Here is a 24,077-nt window from a genome sequence, read left to right on the forward strand (position 1 = left end):
CCACCTCCCACAGTGAGGAGCTCCCTCACAACCCACCTCCCACAGCCAGGAGCTCCCTCGCAACCCACATCCCACAGCGAGGAGCTCCCTCGTCACCTCCCCTCCCACAGCGAGGAGCTCCCTCATCACCCCCCCCCCACAGTGAGGAGCTCCCTCGCAACCCACATCCCACAGCGAGGAGCTCCCTCGCAACCCACCTCCCACAGCGAGGAGCTCCCTCACCACCTCCCCCTCTCACAGTCAGGAGCTCCCTCGCCACCTCCCCCCCACAGCGAGGAGCTCCCTCGCGACCCCACCTCCCACAGTGAGGAGCTCCCTCGTGACCCACCTCCCACAGTGAGGAGCTCCCTCGTCACCTCCCCTCCCACAGCGAGCAGCTCCCGCGCAACCCCCCCCCCACAGCGAGGAGCTCCCTCGTGACCCACCTCCCACAGTGAGGAGCTCCCTTGTCACCTCCCCTCCCTCAGTGAGGAGCTCCCTCGCAACCCACATCCCACAGCAAGGAGCTCCCTCGCAACCCCCCCCACAGTGAGGAGCTCCCTCACAACCCACCTCCCACAGCGAGGAGCTCCCTCGCAACCCACATCCCACAGCGAGGAGCTCCCTCGCAACCCACATCCCAAAGCAAGGAGCTCCCTCGCAACCCCCCCACAGTGCAGGTGCTCCCTCGCAACCCCCCCCACAGTGAGGAGCTCCCTCGCAACCCCACCTCCCACAGCGAGGAGCTCCCTCGCAACCCAAATCCCACAGCGAGGAGCTCCCTCAGCAACCCCACATCCCACAGTGAGGAGCTCCCTCGCAACCCACATCCCACAGCAAGGAGCTCCCTCGCAACCCACATCCCACAGTGAGGAGCTCCCTCGCAACCCACATCCCACAGCGAGAAGCTCCCTCACCACCTCCCCTCCCACAGCGAGGAGCTCCCTCGCAACCTCCCCTCCCACAGCGAGGAGCTCCCTCACACACCCACCTCCCACAGCGAGGAGCTCCCTCGCAACCCCCCCCCCACAGCGAGGACCTCCCTCGCCACCTCCCCTCCCACAGCGAGGAGCTCCCTCGCAACCCCCCCCCCCACAGCGAGGAGCTCCCTCGCCACCTCCCCTCCCACAGCGAGGAGCTCCCTCGCAACCCACCTCCCACAGTGAGGAGCTCCCTCGTCACCCTCCCCTCCCACAGCGAGGTGCTCCCTCGCAACCCCCCCTCCCACAGTGAGGAGCTCCCTCGTCACCCCCCCTCCCACAGCGAGGAGCTCCCTCGCAACCCACCTCCCACAGCGAGGAGCTCCCTCGTCACCCCCCCCCTCCCACAGCGAGGAGCTCCCTCGCAACCCACATCCCACAGCGAGGAGCTCCCTCGCAACCCACATCCCACAGCGAGGAGCTCCCTCGCAACCCACCTCCCACAGCGAGGAGCTCCCTCACCACCTCCCCTCTCACAGTGAGGAGCTCCCTCGCAACACACATCCCACAGCGAGGAGCTCCCTCGCAACCCACCTCCCACAGCAAGGAGCTCCCTCACCAACTCCCCTCTCACAGTGAGGAGCTCCCTCGCCACCTCCCCCCCCCACAGCGAGGAGCTCCCTCGCAACCCACATCCCACAGCGAGGAGCTCCCTCTCCAACTCTCCTCACACAGTGAGGAGCTCCCTCGCGACCCACCTCCCACAGCGAGGAGCTCCCTCGCAACCCACATCCCACAGCCAGGAGCTCCCTCGCAACCCACCTCCCACAGTGAGGAGCTCCCTCGCAACCCACATCCCACAGCCAGGAGCTCCCTCGCAACCCACCTCCCACAGCGAGGAGCTCCCTCGCAACCCACATCCCACAGCGAGGAGCTCCCTGGCCACCTCCCCTCCCACAGCGAGGAGCTCCCTGGCTACCCCCCCTCCCACAGCGAGGAGCTCCCTCGCCACCCCCCCCTCCCACAGCGAGGAGCTCCCTCGCGACCCACATCCCACAGCGAGGAGCTCCCTCACAACCCACCTCCCACAGCGAGGAGCTCCCTCGCGACCCACATCCCACAGTGAGGAGCTCCCTCACAACCCACATCCCACAGCGAGGAGCTCCCTCGCAACCCACATCCCACAGTGAGGAGCTCCCTCGCAACCCACATCCCACAGCAAGGAGCTCCCTCGCAACCCACATCCCACAGTGAGGGAGCTCCCTCGCAACCCACCTCCCACAGCCAGGAGCTCCTCGCAACCCACATCCCACAGCAAGGAGCTCCCTCGCAACCCACATCCCACAGTGAGGAGCTCCCTCGCAACCCACATCCCACAGCGAGGAAGCTCCCTCACCACCTCCCCTCCCACAGCGAGGAGCTCCCTCGCAACCTCCCCTCCCACAGCGAGGAGCTCCCTCACCACCCACCTCCCACAGCGAGGAGCTCCCTCGCAACCCCCCCCCCCACAGCGAGGACCTCCCTCGCCACCTCCCCTCCCACAGCGAGGAGCTCCCTCGCAACCCCCCCCCCACAGCGAGGAGCTCCCTCGCCACCTCCCCTCCCACAGCGAGGAGCTCCCTCGCAACCTCCCCTCCCACAGCGAGGAGCTCCCTCACCACCTCCCCTCTCACAGCGAGGAGCTCCCTCGCAACCTCCCCTCCCACAGCGAGGAGCTCCCTCGCCACCCACCTCCCACAGCGAGGAGCTCCCTCGCAACCCACATCCCACAGCCAGGAGCTCCCTCGCAACCCACCTCCCCACAGCGAGGAGCTCCCTCGCAACCTCCCCTCCCACAGCGAGGAGCTCCCTCGCAACCCACATCCCACAGCGAGGAGCTCCCTGGCCACCTCCCCTCCCACAGGGAGGAGCTCCCTGGCTAACCCCCTCCCACAGTGAGGAGCTCCCTCGCCACCCCCCCCCTCCCACAGCGAGGAGCTCCCTCGCGACCCACATCCCACAGCGAGGAGCTCCCTCACAACCCACCTCCCACAGCGAGGAGCTCCCTCGCGACCCACCTCCCACAGCGAGGAGCTCCCTCACAACCCACCTCCCACAGCGAGGAGCTCCCTCGCGACCCACCTCCCACAGTGAGGAGCCTCCCTCACAACCCACCTCCCACAGCCAGGAGCTCCCTCGCAACCCACATCCCACAGCGAGGAGCTCCCTCGTCACCTCCCCTCCCACAGCGAGGAGCTCCCTCATCACCCCCCCCCACAGTGAGGAGCTCCCTCGCAACCCACATCCCACAGCGAGGAGCTCCCTCACCACCTCCCCTCTCACAGTCAGGAGCTCCCTCGCCACCTCCCCTCCCACAGCGAGGAGCTCCCTCGCCACCTCCCCTCCCACAGCGAGGAGCTCCCTCGCAACCCACATCCCACAGTGAGGAGCTCCCTCGCAACCCACATCGAGGTGCTCCCTCGCCACCCCCTCCCACAGCTAGGAGCTCCCTCGCAACCCACATCCCACAGCGAGGAGCTCCCTGGCCACCCTCCCCTCCCACAGCGAGGAGCTCCCTCGCCACCCCCCCTCCCACAGCGAGGAGCTCCCTCAAACCCACATCGAGGTGCTCCCTCGCCACCCCCTCCCACAGCGAGGAGCGCCCTCGCAACCCACATCCCCACAGCGATGAGCTCCCTCGCCACCCTCCCCTCCCACAGTGAGGAGCTCCCTCGCAACCCACCTCCCACAGCGAGGAGCTCCCTCACCACCTCCCCTCTCACAGTGAGGAGCTCCCTCGCAACCCACATCCCACAGCGAGGAGCTCCCTCGCAACCCACCTCCCACAGCAAGGAGCTCCCTCACCACCTCCCCTCTCACAGTGAGGAGCTCCCTCGCCACCTCCCCCCCCACAGCGAGGAGCTCCCTCGCAACCCACATCCCACAGCGAGGAGCTCCCCTGGCCACCTCCCCTCCCACAGCGAGGAGCTCCCTGGCTACCCCCCCTCCCACAGCGAGGAGCTCCCTCGCCACCCCCCCCCCTCCCACAGCGAGGAGCTCCCTCGCGACCCACATCCACAGCGAGGAGCTCCCTCACAACCCACCTCCCACAGCGAGGAGCTCACTCGCGACCCACCTCCCACAGCGAGGAGCTCCCTCGCGACCCACATCCCACAGTGAGGAGCTCCCTCACAACCCACATCCCACAGTGAGGAGCTCCCTCGCAACCCACATCCCACAGTGAGGAGCTCCCTCGCAACCCACATCCCACAGCAAGGAGCTCCCTCGCAACCCACATCCCACAGTGAGGAGCTACCTCGCAACCCACCTCCCACAGCCAGGAGCTCCCTCGCAACCCACATCCCACAGCAAGGAGCTCCCTCGCAACCCACATCCCACAGCGAGGAGCTCCCTCGTCACCCTCCCCTCCCACAGCGAGGAGCTCCCTCGCCACCTCCCCTCCCACAGCGAGGAGCTCCCTCGCAACCTCCCCTCCCACAGCGAGGAGCTCACTCGCGACCCACCTCCCACAGCGAGGAGCTCCCTCGCGACCCACATCCCACAGTGAGGAGCTCCCTCACAACCCACATCCCACAGCGAGGAGCTCCCTCGCAACCCACATCCCACAGTGAGGAGCTCCCTCGCAACCCACATCCCACAGTGAGGAGCTCCCTCGCAACCCACCTCCCACAGCCAGGAGCTCCCTCGCAACCCACCTCCCACAGCCAGGAGCTCCCTCGCAACCCACATCCCACAGCAAGGAGCTCCCTCGCAACCCACATCCCACAGTGAGGAGCTCCCTCGCAACCCACATCCCACAGCAAGGAGCTCCCTCGCAACCCACATCCCACAGTGAGGAGCTCCCTCGCAACCCACATCCCACAGCAAGGAGCTCCCTCGCAACCCACATCCCACAGCAAGGAGCTCCCTCGCAACCCACATCCCACAGTGAGGAGCTCACTCGTCACCTCCCCTCCCACAGCGAGGAGCTCCCTCGTCACCTCCCCTCCCACAGCGAGGAGCTCCCTCGCCACCCTCCCTCCCACAGCGAGGAGCTCCCTCGCAACCTCCCCTCCCACAGCGAGGAGCTCCCTCACCACCTCCCCTCTCACAGCGAGGAGCTCCCTCGCAACCTCCCCTCCCACAGCGAGGAGCTCCCTCGCAACCCACATCCCACAGCCAGGAGCTCCCTCGCAACCCACCTCCCACAGCGAGGAGCTCCCTCGCAACCTCCCCTCCCACAGCGAGGAGCTCCCTCGCAACCCACATCCCACAGCGAGGAGCTCCCTGGCCACCTCCCCTCCCACAGCGAGGAGCTCCTGGCTAACCCCCTCCCACAGTGAGGAGCTCCCTCGCCACCCCCCCTCCCACAGCGAGGAGCTCCCTCGCGACCCACATCCCACAGCGAGGAGCTCCCTCGCGACCCACCTCCCACAGCGAGGAGCTCCCTCGCAACCCACATCCCACAGCCAGGAGCTCCCTCGCAACCCACCTCCCACAGCGAGGAGCTCCCTCGCAACCTCCCCTCCCACAGCGAGGAGCTCCCTCGCAACCCACATCCCACAGCGAGGAGCTCCCTGGCCACCTCCCCTCCCACAGCGAGGAGCTCCCTGGCTAACCCCCTCCCACAGTGAGGAGCTCCCTCGCCACCCCCCCTCCCACAGCGAGGAGCTCCCTCGCGACCCACATCCCACAGCGAGGAGCGCCCTCGCAACCCACATCCCACAGCGATGAGCTCCCTCGCCACCTCCCATCCCACAGTGAGGAGCTCCCTCGCAACCCACCTCCCACAGCGAGGAACTCCCTCACCACCTCCCCTCTCACAGTGAGGAGCTCCCTCGCAACCCACATCCCACAGCGAGGAGCTCCCTCGCAACCACCTCCCACAGCAAGGAGCTCCCTCACCACCTCCCCTCTCACAGTGAGGAGCTCCCTCGCCACCCTCCCCCCCCACAGCGAGGAGCTCCCTCGCAACCCACATCCCACAGCGAGGAGCTCCCTCTCCACCTCTCCTCCCACAGTGAGGAGCTCCCTCGCGACCCACCTCCCACAGCGAGGAGCTCCCTCGCAACCCACATCCCACAGCCAGGAGCTCCCTCGCAACCCCACATCCACAGCCAGGAGCTCCCTCGCAACCCACCTCCCACAGTGAGGAGCTCCCTCGCAACCTCCCCTCCCACAGCGAGGAGCTCCCTCGCAACCCACATCCCACAGCGAGGAGCTCCCTGGCCACCTCCCCTCCCACAGCGAGGAGCTCCTCGCCACCTCCCCTCCCACAGCGAGGAGCTCCCTCGCAACCTCCCCTCCCACAGCGAGGAGCTCCCTCACCACCTCCCCTCTCACAGCGAGGAGCTCCCTCGCAACCTCCCCTCCCACAGCGAGGAGCTCCCTCGCCACCCACCTCCCACAGCGAGGAGCTCCCTCGCAAACCACATCCCACAGCCAGGAGCTCCCTCGCAACCCACCTCCCACAGCGAGGAGCTCCCTCGCAACCTCCCCTCCCACAGCGAGGAGCTCCCTCGCAACCCACATCCCACAGCGAGGAGCTCCCTGGCCACCTCCCCTCCCACAGCGAGGAGCTCCCTGGCTAACCCCCTCCCACAGTGAGGAGCTCCTCGCCACCCCCCCCTCCCACAGCGAGGAGCTCCCTCGCGACCCACATCCCACAGCGAGGAGCTCCCTCACAACCCACCTCCCACAGCGAGGAGCTCCCTCGCGACCCACCTCCCACAGCGAGGAGCTCCCTCACAACCCACCTCCCACAGCGAGGAGCTCCCTCGCGACCCACCTCCCACAGTGAGGAGCTCCTCACAACCCACCTCCCACAGCCAGGAGCTCCCTCGCAACCCACATCCCACAGCAAGGAGCTCCCTGGCTACCTCCCCTCCCACAGCGAGGAGCTCCTCGCCACCCCCCCTCCCACAGCGAGGAGCTCCCTCGCAACCCACATCCCACAGTGAGGAGCTCCCTCGCAACCCACATCGAGGTGCTCCCTCGCCACCCCCTCCCACAGCGAGGAGCTCCCTCGCAACCCACATCCCACAGCGAGGAGCTCCCTGGCCACCTCCCCTCCCACAGCGAGGAGCTCCCTCGCCACCCCCCCCCTCCCACAGCGAGGAGCTCCCTCGAAACCCACATCGAGGTGCTCCCTCGCCACCCCCTCCAACAGCGAGGAGCGCCCTCGCAACCCACATCCCACAGCGATGAGCTCCCTCGCCACCTCCCCTCCCACAGTGAGGAGCTCCCTCGCCACCTTCCCCCTCCCACAGTGAGGAGCTCCCTCGCAACCCACCTCCCACAGTGAGGAGCTCCCTCGCCACCCCCCCCTCCCACAGCGAGGAGCTCCCTCGCGACCCACATCCCACAGCGAGGAGCTCCCTCACAACCCACCTCCCACAGCGAGGAGCTCCCTCGCGACCCACCTCCCACAGCGAGGAGCTCCCTCACAACCCACCTCCACAGCGAGGAGCTCCCTCGCGACCACCTCCCACAGTGAGGAGCTCCCTCACAACCCACCTCCCACAGCCAGGAGCTCCCTCGCAACCCACATCCCACAGCGAGGAGCTCCCTCGTCACCTCCCCTCCCACAGCGAGGAGCTCCTCATCACCCCCCCCCACAGTGAGGAGCTCCCTCGCAACCCACATCCCACAGCGAGGAGCTCCCTCGCAACCCACCTCCCACAGCGAGGAGCTCCCTCACCACCTCCCCTCTCACAGTCAGGAGCTCCCTCGCCACCCTCCCCCCCACAGCGAGGAGCTCCCTCGCCACCTCCCCTCCCACAGCGAGGAGCTCCCTCGCCACCCCCCCCCTCCCACAGCGAGGAGCTCCCTCGCAACCCACATCCCACAGTGAGGAGCTCCCTCGCAACCCACATCGAGGTGCTCCCTCGCCACCCCCTCCCACAGCTAGGAGCTCCCTCGCAACCCACATCCCACAGCGAGGAGCTCCCTGGCCACCTCCCCTCCCACAGCGAGGAGCTCCCTCGCCACCCCCCCCTCCCACAGCGAGGAGCTCCCTCGAAACCCACATCGAGGTGCTCCCTCGCCACCCCCCCTCCCCACAGCGAGGAGCGCCCTCGCAACCCACATCCCACAGCGATGAGCTCCCTCGCCACCTCCCCTCCCACAGTGAGGAGCTCCCTCGCAACCCACCTCCCACAGCGAGGAGCTCCCTCACCACCACACAGCGAGAGCTTCCTCACCCCACCCTCCCCCCTCTCACAGTGAGGAGCTCCCTCGCAACCCACATCCCACAGCGAGGAGCTCCCTCGCAACCCACCTCCCACAGCAAGGAGCTCCCTCACCACCTCCCCTCTCACAGTGAGGAGCTCCCTCGCCACCTCCCCCCCCCACAGCGAGGAGCTCCCTCGCAACCCACATCCCACAGCGAGGAGCTCCCTGGCCACCTCCCCTCCACAGCGAGGAGCTCCTGGCTACCCCCCCTCCCACAGCGAGGAGCTCCCTCGCCACCCCCCCTCCCACAGCGAGGAGCTCCCTCGCGACCCACATCCCACAGCGAGGAGCTCCCTCACAACCCACCTCCCACAGCGAGGAGCTCACTCGCGACCCACCTCCCACAGCGAGGAGCTCCCTCGCGACCCACATCCCACAGTGAGGAGCTCCCTCGCAACCCACATCCCACAGCAAGGAGCTCCCTCGCAACCCACATCCCACAGCGAGGAGCTCACTCGTCACCTCCCCTCCCACAGCGAGGAGCTCCCTCGTCACCTCCCCTCCCACAGCGAGGAGCTCCCTCGCCACCTCCCCTCCCACAGCGAGGAGCTCCCTCGCAACCTCCCCTCCCACAGCGAGGAGCTCACTCGCGACCCACCTCCCACAGCGAGGAGCTCCCTCGCGACCCACATCCCACAGTGAGGAGCTCCCTCACAACCCACATCCCACAGCGAGGAGCTCCCTCGCAACCCACATCCCACAGTGAGGAGCTCCCTCGCAACCCACATCCCACAGCAAGGAGCTCCCTCGCAACCCACATCCCACAGTGAGGAGCTCCCTCGCAACCCACCTCCCACAGCCAGGAGCTCCCTCGCAACCCACATCCCACAGTGAGGAGCTCCCTCGCAACCCACATCCCACAGTGAGGAGCTCCCTCGCAACCCACATCCCACAGCAAGGAGCTCCCTCGCAACCCACATCCCACAGTGAGGAGCTCCCTCGCAACCCACATCCCACAGCGAGGAGCTCCCTCGCAACCCACATCCCACAGTGAGGAGCTCCCTCACAACCCACATCCCACAGCAAGGAGCTCCCTCGCAACCCACATCCCACAGTGAGGAGCTCACTCGTCACCTCCCCTCCCACAGCGAGGAGCTCCCTCGTCACCTCCCCTCCCACAGCGAGGAGCTCCCTCGCCACCTCCCCTCCCACAGCGAGGAGCTCCCTCGCAACCTCCCCTCCCACAGCGAGGAGCTCCCTCACCACCTCCCCTCTCACAGCGAGGAGCTCCCTCGCAACCTCCCCTCCCACAGCGAGGAGCTCCCTCGCCATCCACCTCCCACAGCGAGGAGCTCCCTCGCAACCCACATCCCACAGCCAGGAGCTCCCTCGCAACCCACCTCCCACAGCGAGGAGCTCCCTCGCAACCTCCCCTCCCACAGCGAGGAGCTCCCTCGCAACCCACATCCCACAGCGAGGAGCTCCCTGGCCACCTCCCCTCCCACAGCGAGGAGCTCCCTGGCTAACCCCCTCCCACAGTGAGGAGCTCCCTCGCCACCCCCCCTCCCACAGCGAGGAGCTCCCTCGCGACCCACATCCCACAGCGAGGAGCTCCCTCACAACCCACCTCCCACAGCGAGGAGCTCCCTCGCGACCCACCTCCCACAGCGAGGAGCTCCCTCACGACCCACCTCCCACAGCGAGGAGCTCCCTCGCGACCCACCTCCCACAGTGAGGAGCTCCCTCACAACCCACCTCCCACAGCCAGGAGCTCCCTCGCAACCCACATCCCACAGCAAGGAGCTCCCTGGCTACCTCCCCTCCCACAGCGAGGAGCTCCCTTGCCACCCCCCCCTCCCACAGCGAGGAGCTCCCTCGCAACCCACATCCCACAGTGAGGAGCTCCCTCGCAACCCACATCGAGGTGCTCCCTCGCCACCCCCCCTCCCACAGCGAGGAGCTCCCTCGCAACCCACATCCCAGAGCGAGGAGCTCCCTGGCCACCTCCCCTCCCACAGCGAGGAGCTCCCTCGCCACCCCCCCCTCCCACAGCGAGGAGCTCCCTCGAAACCCACATCGAGGTGCTCCCTCGCCACCCCCTCCCACAGCGAGGAGCGCCCTCGCAACCCACATCCCACAGCGATGAGCTCCCTCGCCACCTCCCCTCCCACAGTGAGGAGCTCCCTCGCAACCCACCTCCCACAGCGAGGAACTCCCTCACCACCTCCCCTCTCACAGTGAGGAGCTCCCTCGCAACCCACATCCCACAGCGAGGAGCTCCCTCGCAACCCACCTCCCACAGCAAGGAGCTCCCTCACCACCTCCCCTCTCACAGTGAGGAGCTCCCTCGCCACCTCCCCCCCCACAGCGAGGAGCTCCCTCGCAACCCACATCCCACAGCGAGGAGCTCCCTCTCCACCTCTCCTCCCACAGTGAGGAGCTCCCTCGCGACCCACCTCCCACAGCGAGGAGCTCCCTCGCAACCCACATCCCACAGCCAGGAGCTCCCTCGCAACCCACATCCCACAGCCAGGAGCTCCCTCGCAACCCACCTCCCACAGTGAGGAGCTCCCTCGCAACCTCCCCTCCCACAGCGAGGAGCTCCCTCGCAACCCACATCCCACAGCGAGGAGCTCCCTGGCCACCTCCCCTCCCACAGCGAGGAGCTCCCTCGCCACCTCCCCTCCCACAGCGAGGAGCTCCCTCGCAACCTCCCCTCCCACAGCGAGGAGCTCCCTCACCACCTCCCCTCTCACAGCGAGGAGCTCCCTCGCAACCTCCCCTCCCACAGCGAGGAGCTCCCTCGCCACCCACCTCCCACAGCGAGGAGCTCCCTCGCAAACCACATCCCACAGCCAGGAGCTCCCTCGCGACCCACCTCCCACAGCGAGGAGCTCCCTCACAACCCACCTCCCACAGCGAGGAGCTCCCTCGCGACCCACCTCCCACAGTGAGGAGCTCCCTCACAACCCACCTCCCACAGCCAGGAGCTCCCTCGCAACCCACATCCCACAGCAAGGAGCTCCCTGGCTACCTCCCCTCCCACAGCGAGGAGCTCCCTCGCCACCCCCCCCTCCCACAGCGAGGAGCTCCCTCGCAACCCACATCCCACAGTGAGGAGCTCCCTCGCAACCCACATCGAGGTGCTCCCTCGCCACCCCCCTCCCACAGCGAGGAGCTCCCTCGCAACCCACATCCCACAGCGAGGAGCTCCCTGGCCACCTCCCCTCCCACAGCGAGGAGCTCCCTCGCCACCCCCCCCTCCCACAGCGAGGAGCTCCCTCGAAACCCACATCGAGGTGCTCCCTCGCCACCCCCTCCAACAGCGAGGAGCGCCCTCGCAACCCACATCCCACAGCGATGAGCTCCCTCGCCACCTCCCCTCCCACAGTGAGGAGCTCCCTCGCAACCCACCTCCCACAGCGAGGAGCTCCCTCGCAACCCCCCTCCCACAGCGAGGAGCTCCCTCGCAACCCCCCCTCCCACAGCGAGCTCCCTCGCAACCTCCCCTCCCACAGCGAGGAGCTCCCTCGCAACCCACCTCCCACAGCAAGGAGCTCCCTCGCAACCTCCCCTCCCACAGCGAGGAGCTCCCTCGCAACCCCCCTCCCACAGCGAGCTCCCTTGCAACCCCCCTCCCACAGCGAGGTGCTCCCTCACAACCCCCCCTCCTGCAGCGAGGATCTCCCTCGCAACCCCCCCCCTCCCACAACGATGAGCTCCTTCGCGACCCACCCTCCCACAGTGAGGAGCTCCTTCGCGACCCCCCGCCCACAGTGAGGAGCTCCCTCGCGACCCACATCCCACAGCGAGGAGCTCCCTCGCGACCCACCTCCCACAGCGAGGAGCTCCCTCACAACCCACCTCCCACAGCAAGGAGCTCCCTCGCGACCCACCTCCCACAGTGAGGAGCTCCCTCACAACCCACCTCCCACAGCCAGGAGCTCCCTCGCAACCCACATCCCACAGCGAGGAGCTCCCTCTCCACCTCTCCTCCCACAGCCAGGAGCTCCCTCTCGACCCACCTCCCACAGCGAGGAGCTCCCTCACAACCCACCTCCCACAGCAAGGAGCTCCCTCGCGACCCACCTCCCACAGTGAGGAGCTCCCTCACAACCCACCTCCCACAGCCAGGAGCTCCCTCGCAACCCACATCCCACAGCGAGGAGCTCCCTTGCCACCTCCCCTCCCACAGCGAGGAGCTCCCTCGCGACCCACATCCCACAGCGAGGAGCTCCCTCTCCACCTCTCCTCCCACAGCGAGGAGCTCCCTCTCGACCCACCTCCCACAGCGAGGAGCTCCCTCGCGACCCACATCCCACAGCGAGGAGCTCCCTCACAACCCACCTCCCACAGCGAGGAGCTCCCTCACAACCCACCTCCCACAGCGAGGAGCTCCCTCGCGACCCACCTCCCACAGTGAGGAGCTCCCTCGCGACCCACCTCCCACAGTGAGGAGCTCCCTCACAACCCACCTCCCACAGCCAGGAGCTCCCTCGCAACCCACATCCCACAGCGAGGAGCTCCCTTGCCACTTCCCCTCCCACAGCGAGGAGCTCCCTCGCAACCCACATCCCACAGCGATGAGCTCCCTCGCCACCTCCCCTCCCACAGCGAGGAGCTCCCTCTCCACCTCTCCTCCCACAGCGAGGAGCTCCCTCGTCACCTCCCCTCCCACAGCGAGGAGCTCCCTCGTCACCCCCCCCCTCCCACAGCGAGGAGCTCCCTCGCAACCCACCTCCCACAGCGAGGAGCTCCCTCGCAACCCACCTCCCACAGTGAGGAGCTCCCTCGTCACCTCCCCTCCCACAGCGAGGAGCTCCCTCGCAACCCCCTCTCCCACAGTGAGGAGCTCCCTCGTCACCTCCCCTCCCACAGCGAGCAGCTCCCGCGCAACCCACATCCCACAGCGAGGAGCTCCCTCGCAACCCCCCCCACAGCAAGGAGCTCCCTCGCGACCCACCTCCCACAGCGAGGAGCTCCCTCGCAACCCACATCCCACAGCGAGGAGCTCCCTCGCAACCCACATCCCACAGCAAGGAGCTCCCTCACAACCCACATCCCACAGCAAGGAGCTCCCTCGCAACCCACATCCCACAGCGAGGAGCTCCCTCGCAACCCACATCCCACAGCAAGGAGCTCCCTCGCCACCTCCCCTCCCACAGCAAGGAGCTCCCTCGCAACCTCCCCTCCCACAGCGAGGAGCTCCCTCGCAACCCACATCCCACAGCAAGGAGCTCCCTCGCAACCCACATCCCACAGCAAGGAGCTCCCTCGCAACCTCCCCTCCCACAGCGAGGAGCTCCCTCGCAACCCACATCCCACAGCAAGGAGCTCCCTCGCGACTCACCTCCCACAGCGAGGAGCTCCCTCGCAACCCACCTCCCACAGCGAGGAGCTCCCTCACCACCTCCCCTCTCACAGCGAGGAGCTCCCTCGCAACCCCCCTCCCACAGCGAGGAGCTCCCTCGCAACCCACCTCCCACAGCGAGGAGCTCCCTCGCAACCCACATCCCACAGCGAGGAGCTCCCTCGCCACCCACCTCCCACAGCGAGGAGCTCCCTCGCCACCCACCTCCCACAGCGAAGAGCTCCCTCGCCACCTCCCCTCCCACAGCGAGGAGCTCCCTCGCAACCCCCCCCCACAGCGAGGAGCTCCCTCGCCACCTCCCCTCCCACAGTGAGGAGCTCCCTCGCAACCCCCCCACAGTGAGGTGCTCCCTCGCAACCCACATCCCACAGCGAGGAGCTCCCTCGCAACCCACATCCCACAGCAAGGAGCTCCCTCGCAACCTCCCCTCCCACAGTGAGGAGCTCCCTCGCCACCCACCTCCCACAGCGAGGAGCTCCCTCGCCACCCACATCCCACAGCGAGGAGCTCCCTCGCAACCCACCTCCCACAGCGACGAGCTCCCTCGCAACCTCCCCCCACAGCGAGGAGCTCCCTCGCAACCCACCTCCCACAGCGAGGAGCTCCCTCACCGCCAGTACCAGATGATCCACGGCCTGAGGAGTCTGGAACTCTAGCGCAGGGCCCACACGCTGAAGGAAGTCCCCCAATGGACTCCGCAGAGCCATTCCCTGTAGACCCACGCCTCACGCCTCACTTGTTCTGAGGAGTCTGGAACTCTAGCACAGGGCCCACTCTGAAGATAGTCCCCCAGTGGACTCCGCAAAGACCCACGCCTCACACTGTCTACTCCTGCTCATTGTCCCCACTGCAGACAGCAAGGAGACAGCGGCCCTGCTGAAGGATTCAGACATTCATGTGGTGGCGGGAACCTTGAAGCTGTACCTGCGGAGCCTTCCGGAGCCTCTGCTCACCAGCGAGCTGGTGCCCTTGTTCTTCAAGGCAGCAGGTAGGCCGAAGGAAGGTGTATTTCCGGGGTTGACTGAGCTAAGGAGGGAGGGGACGTGTGTTTAAAGCAGCACGTCCCTCAGCACGGTGCACCCTCGCATCTCCACTGCCCTTGTCCTGAGCTGACCCAAACGAGTCGTGATATGATGGAGTGAGGATCAGGGAGATCGCAATTCAATCTCCAAGTGCAGGCGCATTGGCAGTGAGAGAAAACAAAACTAAATTACAGTAAATATATATAAATATTACATAGATACGTTAAATATGTAGTGCAAAAAGACAGGATATGTCGTGAGTAGTGAGTAGTGTGCATGGGTTCAGTGCCCATTTAGGAATCGGATGACAGAAGGGAAGAAGCTGTTCCTGAATCGCTGAGTGTGTGTCTTCAGGCTTCTGTATTTCCTCGCCAATGGCAGCAATGAGAAGAGGGCATGACCTGGGCAGTCCTTAATGATGGACGCCGCCTTTTTGGGGTATCACTGGATACTACGGAGGCTAGTGCCCATGATGGAGCTGCTAAATTTTCTGCAGCTTCTTATAATCCGGTGCAGTTGTCACCCCGCCCCCAACCAGATTGTGACGCAGCCTGTTAAAATTCTGGCCGTGGTACGTCTGTAGAAATTTGTTGACATACCAAATCTCCTCAAACTCCTAATGAAATATAGCCGCTGTCTTGCCTCTGTATAGCTGCATCGAGGGGGGTGGGGTGAAGATTAATCGAGTCTGGGACCCAGGGGGTGCATGTGTGGCTGGAGGAGTGGTCAGTACAGCTCCCATCACTGGTGAATCTCATTGCAATTCCAGGTGTTGAAGACAAAAAAGCCAAGGATACCCAGATGACATCACTACTGCACCAGTTACCACAGCCAAACCTCAATACATTTCTGTACCTCCTGTACCACCTGAAGAGGTAATGACAAAGCCCAAATAACAGGAATAATTCTCCATCTGTCACCCTCTCACAGGGAAATATCTCCACATGGTGTCTCTCAGTCCCTCTCTCTCAGGGGGATATCTGTACACTGACCGGTGTCTCTCAGTCCCTCTCTCTCAGGGGGATATCTGTACACTGACCGTTGTCTCTCAGTCCCTCTCTCTCAGGGGATATCTGTACACTCACCGGTGTCTCTCAGTCCCTCTCTCTCAGGGGGATATCTGTACACTGACCGATGTCTCTCAGTCCCTCTCTCTCAGGGGATATCTGTACACTGACCGGTGTCTCTCAGTCCCTCTCTCTCAGGGGGATATCTGTACACTGACCGTTGTCTCTCAGTCCCTCTCTCTCAGGGGATATCTGTACACTCACCGGTGTCTCTCAGTCCCTCTCTCTCAGGGGGATATCTGTACACTGACCGATGTCTCTCAGTCCCTCTCTCTCAGGGGATATCTGTACACTGACCGGTGACTCTCAGTCCCTCTCTCTCAGGGGATATCTGTACACTGACCGGTGTCTCTCAGTCCCTCTCTCTCAGGGGGATATCTGTACACTGACCGGTGTCTCTCAGTCCCTCTCTCTCAGGGGATATCTGTACACTGACCGGTGTCTCTCAGTCCCTCTCTCTCAGGGGGATATCTGTACACTGACCGGTGTCTCTCAGTCCCTCTCTCTCAGGGGATATCTGTACACTGACCGGTGTCTCTCAGTCCCTCTCTCTCAGGGGGATATCTGTACACTGACCGGTGTCTCTCAGTCCCTCTCTCTCAGGGGGATATCTGTACACTGACCGGTGTCTCTCAGTCCCTCTCTCTCAGGGGATATCTGTACACTGACCGGTGTCTCTCAGTCCCTCTCTCTCAGGGGATATCTGTACACTGACCGGTGTCTCTCAGTCCCTCTCTCTCAGGGGATATCTGTACACTGACCGGTGTCTCTCAGTCCCTCTCTCTCAGGGGGATATCTGTACACTGACCGGTGTCTCTCAGTCCCTCTCTCTCAGGGGATATCTGTACATTCACCGGTGTCTCTCAGTCCCTCTCTCACAGGGGGATATCTGTACACTGACCGGTGTCTCTCAGTCCCTCTCTCTCGGGGATATCTGTACATTCACCGGTGTCTCTCAGTCCCTCTCTCTCAGGGGGATATCTGTACACTGACCGGTATCTCTCAGTCCCTCTCTCTCAGGGGGATATCTGTACACTGACCGGTGTCTCTCAGTCCCTCTCTCTGAGGGGATATCTATACACTGACCGGTGTCTCTCAGTCCCTCTCTCTCAGGGGATATCTGTACACTGACCGGTGTCACTCAGTCCCTCTCTCTCAGGGGGATATCTGTACACTGATCGGTGTCTCTCAGTCCCTCTCTCTCACGGGATATCTGTACACTGACCGGTGTCTCTCAGTCACTCTCTCTCAGGGGATATCTGTACACTGACCGGTGTCTCTCAGTCCCTCTCTCTCAGGATATCTGTACACTGACCGGTGTCTCTCAGTCCCTCTCTCTCAGGGGGATATCTGTACACTGACCGGTGTCTCTCAGTCCCTCTCTCTCAGGGGATATCTGTACACTGACCGGTGTCTCTCAGTCCCTCTCTCTCAGGGGGATATCTGTACTCTGACTGGTATCTCTCAGTCCCTCTCTCTCAGGAGATATCTGTACACTGACCGGTGTCACTCAGTCCCTCTCTCTCAGGGGATATCTGCACACTGACCGGTGTCTCTCAGTCCCTCTCTCTCAGGGGATATCTGTACACTGACCGGTGTCTCTCAGTCCCTTTCTCTCAGGGGATATCTGTACACTGACCGGTGTCTCTCAGTCCCTCTCTCTCAGGGGATATCTGTACACTGACCGGTATCTCTTTTTGTCCCTCTCTCTCAGGGGGATATCTGTACACTGACCGGTGTCTCTCAGTCCCTCTCTCTCAGGGGGATATCTGTACACTGACCGGTGTCTCTCAGTCCCTCTCTCTCAGGATATCTGTACACTGACCGGTGTCTCTCAGTCCCTCTCTCTCAGGATATCTGTACACTGACCGGTGTCTCTCAGTCCCTCTCTCTCAGGGGGATATCTGTACACTGACCGGTGTCTCTCAGTCCCTCTCTCTCAGGCGGATATCTGTACACTGACCGGTGTCTCTCAGTCCCTCTCTCTCAGGGGATATCTGTACACTGACCGGTGTCTCTCAGTCCCTCTCTCTCAGGGGGATATCTGTACTCTGACTGGTATCTCTCAGTCCCTCTCTCTCAGGATATCTGTACACTGACCGGTGTCTCTCAGTCCCTCTCTCTCAGGATATCTGTACACTGACCGGTATCTCTCAGTCCCTCTCTCTCAGGAGATATCTGTACACTGACCGGTGTCTCTCAGTCCCTCTCTCTCAGGGGATATCTGTACACTGACCGGTGTCTCTCAGTCCCTCTCTCTCAGGGGGATATCTGTACTCTGACTGGTATCTCTCAGTCCCTCTCTCTCAGGAGATATCTGTACACTGACCGGTGTCACTCAGTCCCTCTCTCTCAGGGGATATCTGTACACTGACCGGTGTCTCTCAGTCCCTCTCTCTCAGGGGATATCTGTACACTGACCGGTATCTCTCAGTCCCTCTCTCTCAGGGGGATATCTGTACACTGACCGGTGTCTCTCAGTCCCTCTCTCTCAGGGGATATCTGTACACTGACCGGTGTCTCTCAGTCCCTCTCTCTCAGTGGGATATCTGTACACTGACCGGTGTCTCTCAGTCCCTCTCTCTCAGGGGGATATCTGTACACTGACCGGTGTCTCTCAGTCACTCTCTCTCAGGGGATATCTGTACACTGACCGGTGTCTCTCAGTCCCTCTCTCTCAGGATATCTGTACACTGACCGGTGTCTCTCAGTCCCTCTCTCTCAGGATATCTGTACACTGACCGGTGTCTCTCAGTCCCTCTCTCTCAGGGGGATATCTGTACACTGACCGGTGTCTCTCAGTCCCTCTCTCTCAGGGGGATATCTGTACACTGACCGGTGTCTCTCAGTCCCTCTCTCTCAGGGGATATCTGTACACTGACCGGTGTCTCTCAGTCACTCTCTCTCAGGGGATATCTGTACACTGACCGGTGTCTCTCAGTCCCTCTCTCTCAGGGGATATCTGTACTCTGACTGGTATCTCTCAGTCCCTCTCTCTCAGGGGATATCTGTACACTGACCGGTGTCTCTCAGTCCCTCTCTCTCAGGAGATATCTGTACACTGACCGGTGTCTCTCAGTCCCTCTCTCTCAGGATATCTGTACACTGACCGGTGTCTCTCAGTCCCTCTCTCTCAGGGGGATATCTGTACACTGACCGGTGTCTCTCAGTCCCTCTCTCTCAGGGGATATCTGTACACTGACTGGTGTCTCTCAGTCCCTCTCTCTCAGGGGGATATCTGTACACTGACCGGTGTCTCTCAGTCCCTCTCTCTCAGGATATTTGTACACTGACCAGTGTCTCTCAGTCCCTCTCTCTCAGGGGATATCTGTACACTGACCGGTGTCTCTCAGTCCCTCTCTCTCAGGATATCTGTACACTGACCGGTGTCTCTCAGTCCCTTTCTCTCAGGGGATATCTGTACACTGACCGGTGTCTCTCAGTCCCTCTCTCTCAGGGGATATCTGTACACTGACCGGTGTCTCTCAGTCCCTTTCTCTCAGGGGATATCTGTACACTGACCGGTGTCTCTCAGTCCCTCTCTCTCAGGAGATATCTGTACACTGACCGGTGTCACTCAGTCCCTCTCTCTCAGGGGATATCTGCACACTGACCGGTGTCTCTCAGTCCCTCTCTCTCAGGGGATATCTGTACACTGACCGGTGTCTCTCAGTCCCTCTCTCTCAGGGGATATCTGTACACTGACCGGTGTCTCTCAGTCCCTCTCTCTCAGGATATCTGTACACTGACCGGTGTCTCTCAGTCCCTCTCTCTCAGGATATCTGTACACTGACCGGTGTCTCTCAGTCCCTCTCTCTCAGGGGATATCTGTACACTGACCGGTGTCTCTCAGTCCCTCTCTCTCAGGGGGATATCTGTACACTGACCGGTGTCTCTCAGTCCCTCTCTCTCAGGATATCTGTACACTGACCGGTGTCTCTCAGTCCCTCTCTCTCAGGATATCTGTACACTGACCGGTGTCTCTCAGTCCCTCTCTCTCAGGGGGATATCTGTACACTGACCGGTGTCTCTCAGTCCCTCTCTCTCAGGGGGATATCTGTACACTGACCGGTGTCTCTCAGTCCCTCTCTCTCAGGGGGATATCTGTACACTGACCGGTGTCTCTCAGTCCCTCTCTCTCAGGGGGATATCTGTACACTGACCGGTGTCTCTCAGTCCCTCTCTCTCAGGCGGATATCTGTACACTGACCGGTGTCTCTCAGTCCCTCTCTCTCTGGATATCTGTACACTGACCGGTGTCTCTCAGTCCCTCTCTCTCAGGATATCTGTACACTGACCGGTGTCTCTCAGTCCCTCTCTCTCAGGATATCTGTACACTGACCGGTGTCTCTCAGTCACTCTCTCTCAGGGGATATCTGTACACTGAACGGTGTCTCTCAGTCCCTCTCTCTCAGGGGGATATCTGTACACTGACCGGTGTCTCTCAGTCACTCTCTCTCAGGGGATATCTGTACACTGACCGGTGTCTCTCAGTCCCTCTCTCTCAGAGGGATATCTGTACACTGACCGGTGTCTCTCAGTCCCTCTCTCTCAGGGGGATATCTGTACACTGACCGGTGTCTCTCAGTCCCTCTCTCTCAGGGGATATCTGTACACTGACCGGTGTCTCTCAGTCCCTCTCTCTCAGTGGGATATCTGTACACTGACCGGTGTCTCTCAGTCACTCTCTCTCAGGGGATATCTGTACACTGACCGGTGTCTCTCAGTCCCTCTCTCTCAGTGGATATCTGTATACTGACCGGTGTCTCTCAGTCCCTCTCTCTCAGGGGGATATCTGTACCCTGACCGGTGTCTCTCAGTCCCTCTCTCTCAGGGGATATCTGTACACTGACTGGTGTTTCTCAGTCCCTCTCCCTCAGGGGGATATCTGTACACTGACCGGTGTCTCTCAGTCTCTCTCTCTCAGGGGATGTCTGTACACTGACCGGTGTCTCTCAGTCCCTCTCTCTCAGGGGGATATCTGTACACTGACTGGTGTCTCTCAGTCCCTCTCTCTCAGGGGATATCTGTACACTGACCGATGTCTCTCAGTCTCTCTCTCTCAGGGGATGTCTGTACACTGACCGGTGTCTCTCAGTCCCTCTCTCTCAGGGGATATCTGTACACTGACCGGTGTCACTCAGTCCCTCTCTCTCAGGGGATATCTGCACACTGACCGGTGTCTCTCAGTCCCTCTCTCTCAGGGGATATCTGTACACTGACCGGTGTCTCTCAGTCCCTCTCTCTCAGGGGATATCTGTACACTGACCGGTGTCTCTCAGTCCCTCTCTCTCAGGATATCTGTACACTGACCGGTGTCTCTCAGTCCCTCTCTCTCAGGATATCTGTACACTGACCGGTGTCTCTCAGTCCCTCTCTCTCAGGGGATATCTGTACACTGACCGGTGTCTCTCAGTCCCTCTCTCTCAGGGGGATATCTGTACACTGACCGGTGTCTCTCAGTCCCTCTCTCTCAGGATATCTGTACACTGACCGGTGTCTCTCAGTCCCTCTCTCTCAGGATATCTGTACACTGACCGGTGTCTCTCAGTCCCTCTCTCTCAGGGGGATATCTGTACACTGACCGGTGTCTCTCAGTCCCTCTCTCTCAGGGGGATATCTGTACACTGACAGGTGTCACTCAGTCCCCCTCTCTCAGGGGATGTCTGTACACTGACCGGTGTCTCTCAGTCCCTCTCTCTCAGGAGATATCTGTACACTGACCGGTGTCTCTCAGTCCCCCTCTCTCAGGAGATATCTGTACACTGACCGGTGTCTCTCAGTCCCTCTCTCTCAGGAGATATCTGTACACTGACCGGTGTCTCTCAGTCCCTCTCTCTCAGGGGGATATCTGTACACTGACCGGTGTCTCTCAGTCCCTCTCTCTCAGGAGATATCTGTACACTGACCGGTGTCTCTCAGTCCCCCTCGCTCAGGAGATATCTGTACACTGACCGGTGTCTCTCAGTCCTAGAAAATGCAGGAGACAGAAGAGAGGGAGAGACAGGGAGTAGGGTGAACACAAGCTGCTGCTTCACTCTGCATCGGGATCAGCACAATGGGATGGTAAACCTTCTCACTTTCCTCTCTCCACCCAAGGGTCGCCAAGTATCAAGATGTTAATAGGATGACCATGCATAACCTGGCCACTGTCTTTGGCCCCTCACTTCTTCGCTCTGAGCAAGAGGGAGCCCCTGTGGACATCTCACATGAGGTCGTAGTCCAGGTACGTCATGGTTCAGCGTCCAAACCCAAAAAGTTACTGACACTTTCTGATGGGACAGTGTAAAGGGGTGTCTGACCCTGGGAATGTGTGATGGGACAGGGTAGAGGGAGCTTCACTCTGTGTCTGACCCTGGCAATGTGTGATTGGACAGGGTAGAGGGAGTTTCACGCTATGTCTGACCCTGAGAGTGTGTGATGGGACGGTGTAGAGGGAGCGTCACTCTGTGTCTGACCCTGGGAGTGTGTGATGGGACAGTGTGGAGGAAGCTTCTCTCTGTGTCTGACCCTGGGAGTGTGTGATGGGACGGTGTAGAGGGAGCGTCACTCTGTGTCTGACCCTGGGAGTGTGTGATGGGACGGTGTGGAGGGAGCTTCTCTCTGTGTCTGACCCTGGGAGTGTGTGATGGGACGGTGTGGAGGGAGATTCACTCTGTGTCTGACCCTGGGAGTGTGTGATGGGACGGTGTGGAGGGAGATTCACTATGTGTCTGACCCTGGGAGTGTGTGATGGGACAGTGTAGAGGGAGCTTCACGCTGTGTCTGACCCTGGGAGTGTGTGATGGGACGGTGTGGAGGGAGCTTCACTCTGTGTCTGACCCTGGGAGTGTGTGATGGGACAGTGTGGAGGGAGCTTCACTCTGTGACTGACCCTTTTTTTTAAATTACAAAATCCTTTATTACAAATATCGGTGCTATACAATATATACAAATCAGTGGCAAACACAGTTACTTCACTACAAATAGACAATAGACATTACACCAAAATGTTGCCATCTCTATCCACGATGGCATTTACACCCCGCGGAGCCCAACGGTCTCGAAACTCCTCTAAGGTCGCCGTGGACTCTGACCCTGGGAGTGTGTGACGGGATGGTGTGGAGGGAGCTTCACGCTGTGTCTGACCCTGGGAGTGTGTGATGGGACGGTGTGGAGGGAGCTTCACTCTGTGTCTGACCCTGGGAGTGTGTGACGGGACGGTGTGGAGGGAGCTTCACGCTGTGTCTGACCCCGGGAGTGTGTGATGGGACAGTGTAGAGGGAGCTTCACTCTGTGTCTGACCCTGGGAGTGTGTGATGAGACAGTGTAGAGGGAGCTTCACTCTGTGTCTGACCCTGGGAGTGTGTGATGGGACAGTGTAGAGGGAGCTTCACTCCGTCTGACCCTGTCTTTCTCTTCTCTCCAGGTCCAGGTGATCTTTCACCTCCTGTCCAAGGATGACCTCCCTGCACTGGATCAGCGAGATGGCCTGGAGTCTGGATCCATTGAGACGTGAGGTGGAAGAACTGCCCTCTGTCAGACTGTCAACACACCAGGCTGATCTCAAGCCCCTGTTTCTTCTTGACTGTCCTCAAACTTCAGCTGTATTCCCTCTCACTTGGTGGACCTTGTGGAGTGACCCTGAGGGCACTGCAAATTTCGCATAAGCCCTCCCTCCCTCCCCTCCAACACCTCCCCATCAGCAATTGAACCAACTGAGCTTGATGGTTACATGATTAGGAAGAGTGGGAGAGGGGAATTTGGAACATCCTGGGTCCTGGGATGTGGTTTCTCAGTCAATGACAGGCTCAGGCCCAAAGCAGCTTGTCCCATGTCATCTGTTTGTTAAACTAGATGGGCTTTCACGTTCTTTGTGTGTCCTGTCACACACGTCCAGTGTAGGAACAGCAGCGGTTCAAATAGATTGAAGCTCCCTCCACACCGTCCCATCACACACTGCCAGGGTCAGACACAGAGTGAAGCTCCCTCCACACCGTCCCATCACACACTCCCAGGGTCAGACACAGAGTGAATCTCTCTCTACACTGTCCCATCACACACCCCCATGGTCAGACACAGAGTGAAGCTCCCTCTACACTGTCCCATCACACACTCCCAGGATCAGACACGGAGTGAAACTCCCTCTACACTGTCCCATCACACACTCCCAGGATCAGACACGGAGTGAAACTCCCTCTACACTGTCCCATCACACACTCCCGGGGTCAGACACGGAGTGAAACTCCCTCTACACTGTCCCATCACACACTCCCGGGGTCAGACACAGAATGAAGCTCCCTCTACACTGTCCCATCAGACACTCCCAGGGTCAGACACAGAGTGAAGCTCCCTCCACACTGTCCCATCACACACTCCCAGGGTCAGACACAGAATGAAGCTCCCTCTATGTTGTCCCATCACACACTCCCAGGGTCAGACACAGAGTGAAGCTCCCTCCACACCGTCCCATCACACACTCCCAGGGTCAGACACAGAATGAAGCTCCCTCTACACTGTCCCATCACACACTCCCAGGTTCAGACACAGAGTGAAGCTCCCTCTACACTGTCCCATCACACACTCC

General features: G+C 61.8%; 1 protein-coding gene across 2 annotated transcripts in view; it reads left to right on the forward strand.

Annotated features, from left to right (window-relative positions):
* LOC140729306 (active breakpoint cluster region-related protein-like) overlaps positions 1-24,077 on the forward strand; it is a 102,994-nt gene that overhangs the window by 78,522 nt on the left and 395 nt on the right. For both annotated transcript variants that reach the window (XM_073048918.1, XM_073048919.1), the window contains 4 exons: positions 14,276-14,410; positions 15,214-15,319; positions 21,611-21,737; positions 22,920-24,077. The exon at positions 22,920-24,077 is cut by the window's right edge and continues 395 nt beyond it. In XM_073048918.1, the coding sequence (XP_072905019.1) occupies positions 14,276-14,410; positions 15,214-15,319; positions 21,611-21,737; positions 22,920-23,009 (458 nt within the window). In that variant the 3' untranslated portion in view covers positions 23,010-24,077. The remainder of the gene's footprint in view (positions 1-14,275; positions 14,411-15,213; positions 15,320-21,610; positions 21,738-22,919) is intronic.

The sequence above is a fragment of the Hemitrygon akajei genome, chromosome 6 (genome assembly GCF_048418815.1).
Source record: "Hemitrygon akajei chromosome 6, sHemAka1.3, whole genome shotgun sequence".
In the NCBI taxonomy this organism is placed as follows: Eukaryota; Metazoa; Chordata; class Chondrichthyes; order Myliobatiformes; family Dasyatidae; genus Hemitrygon; species Hemitrygon akajei.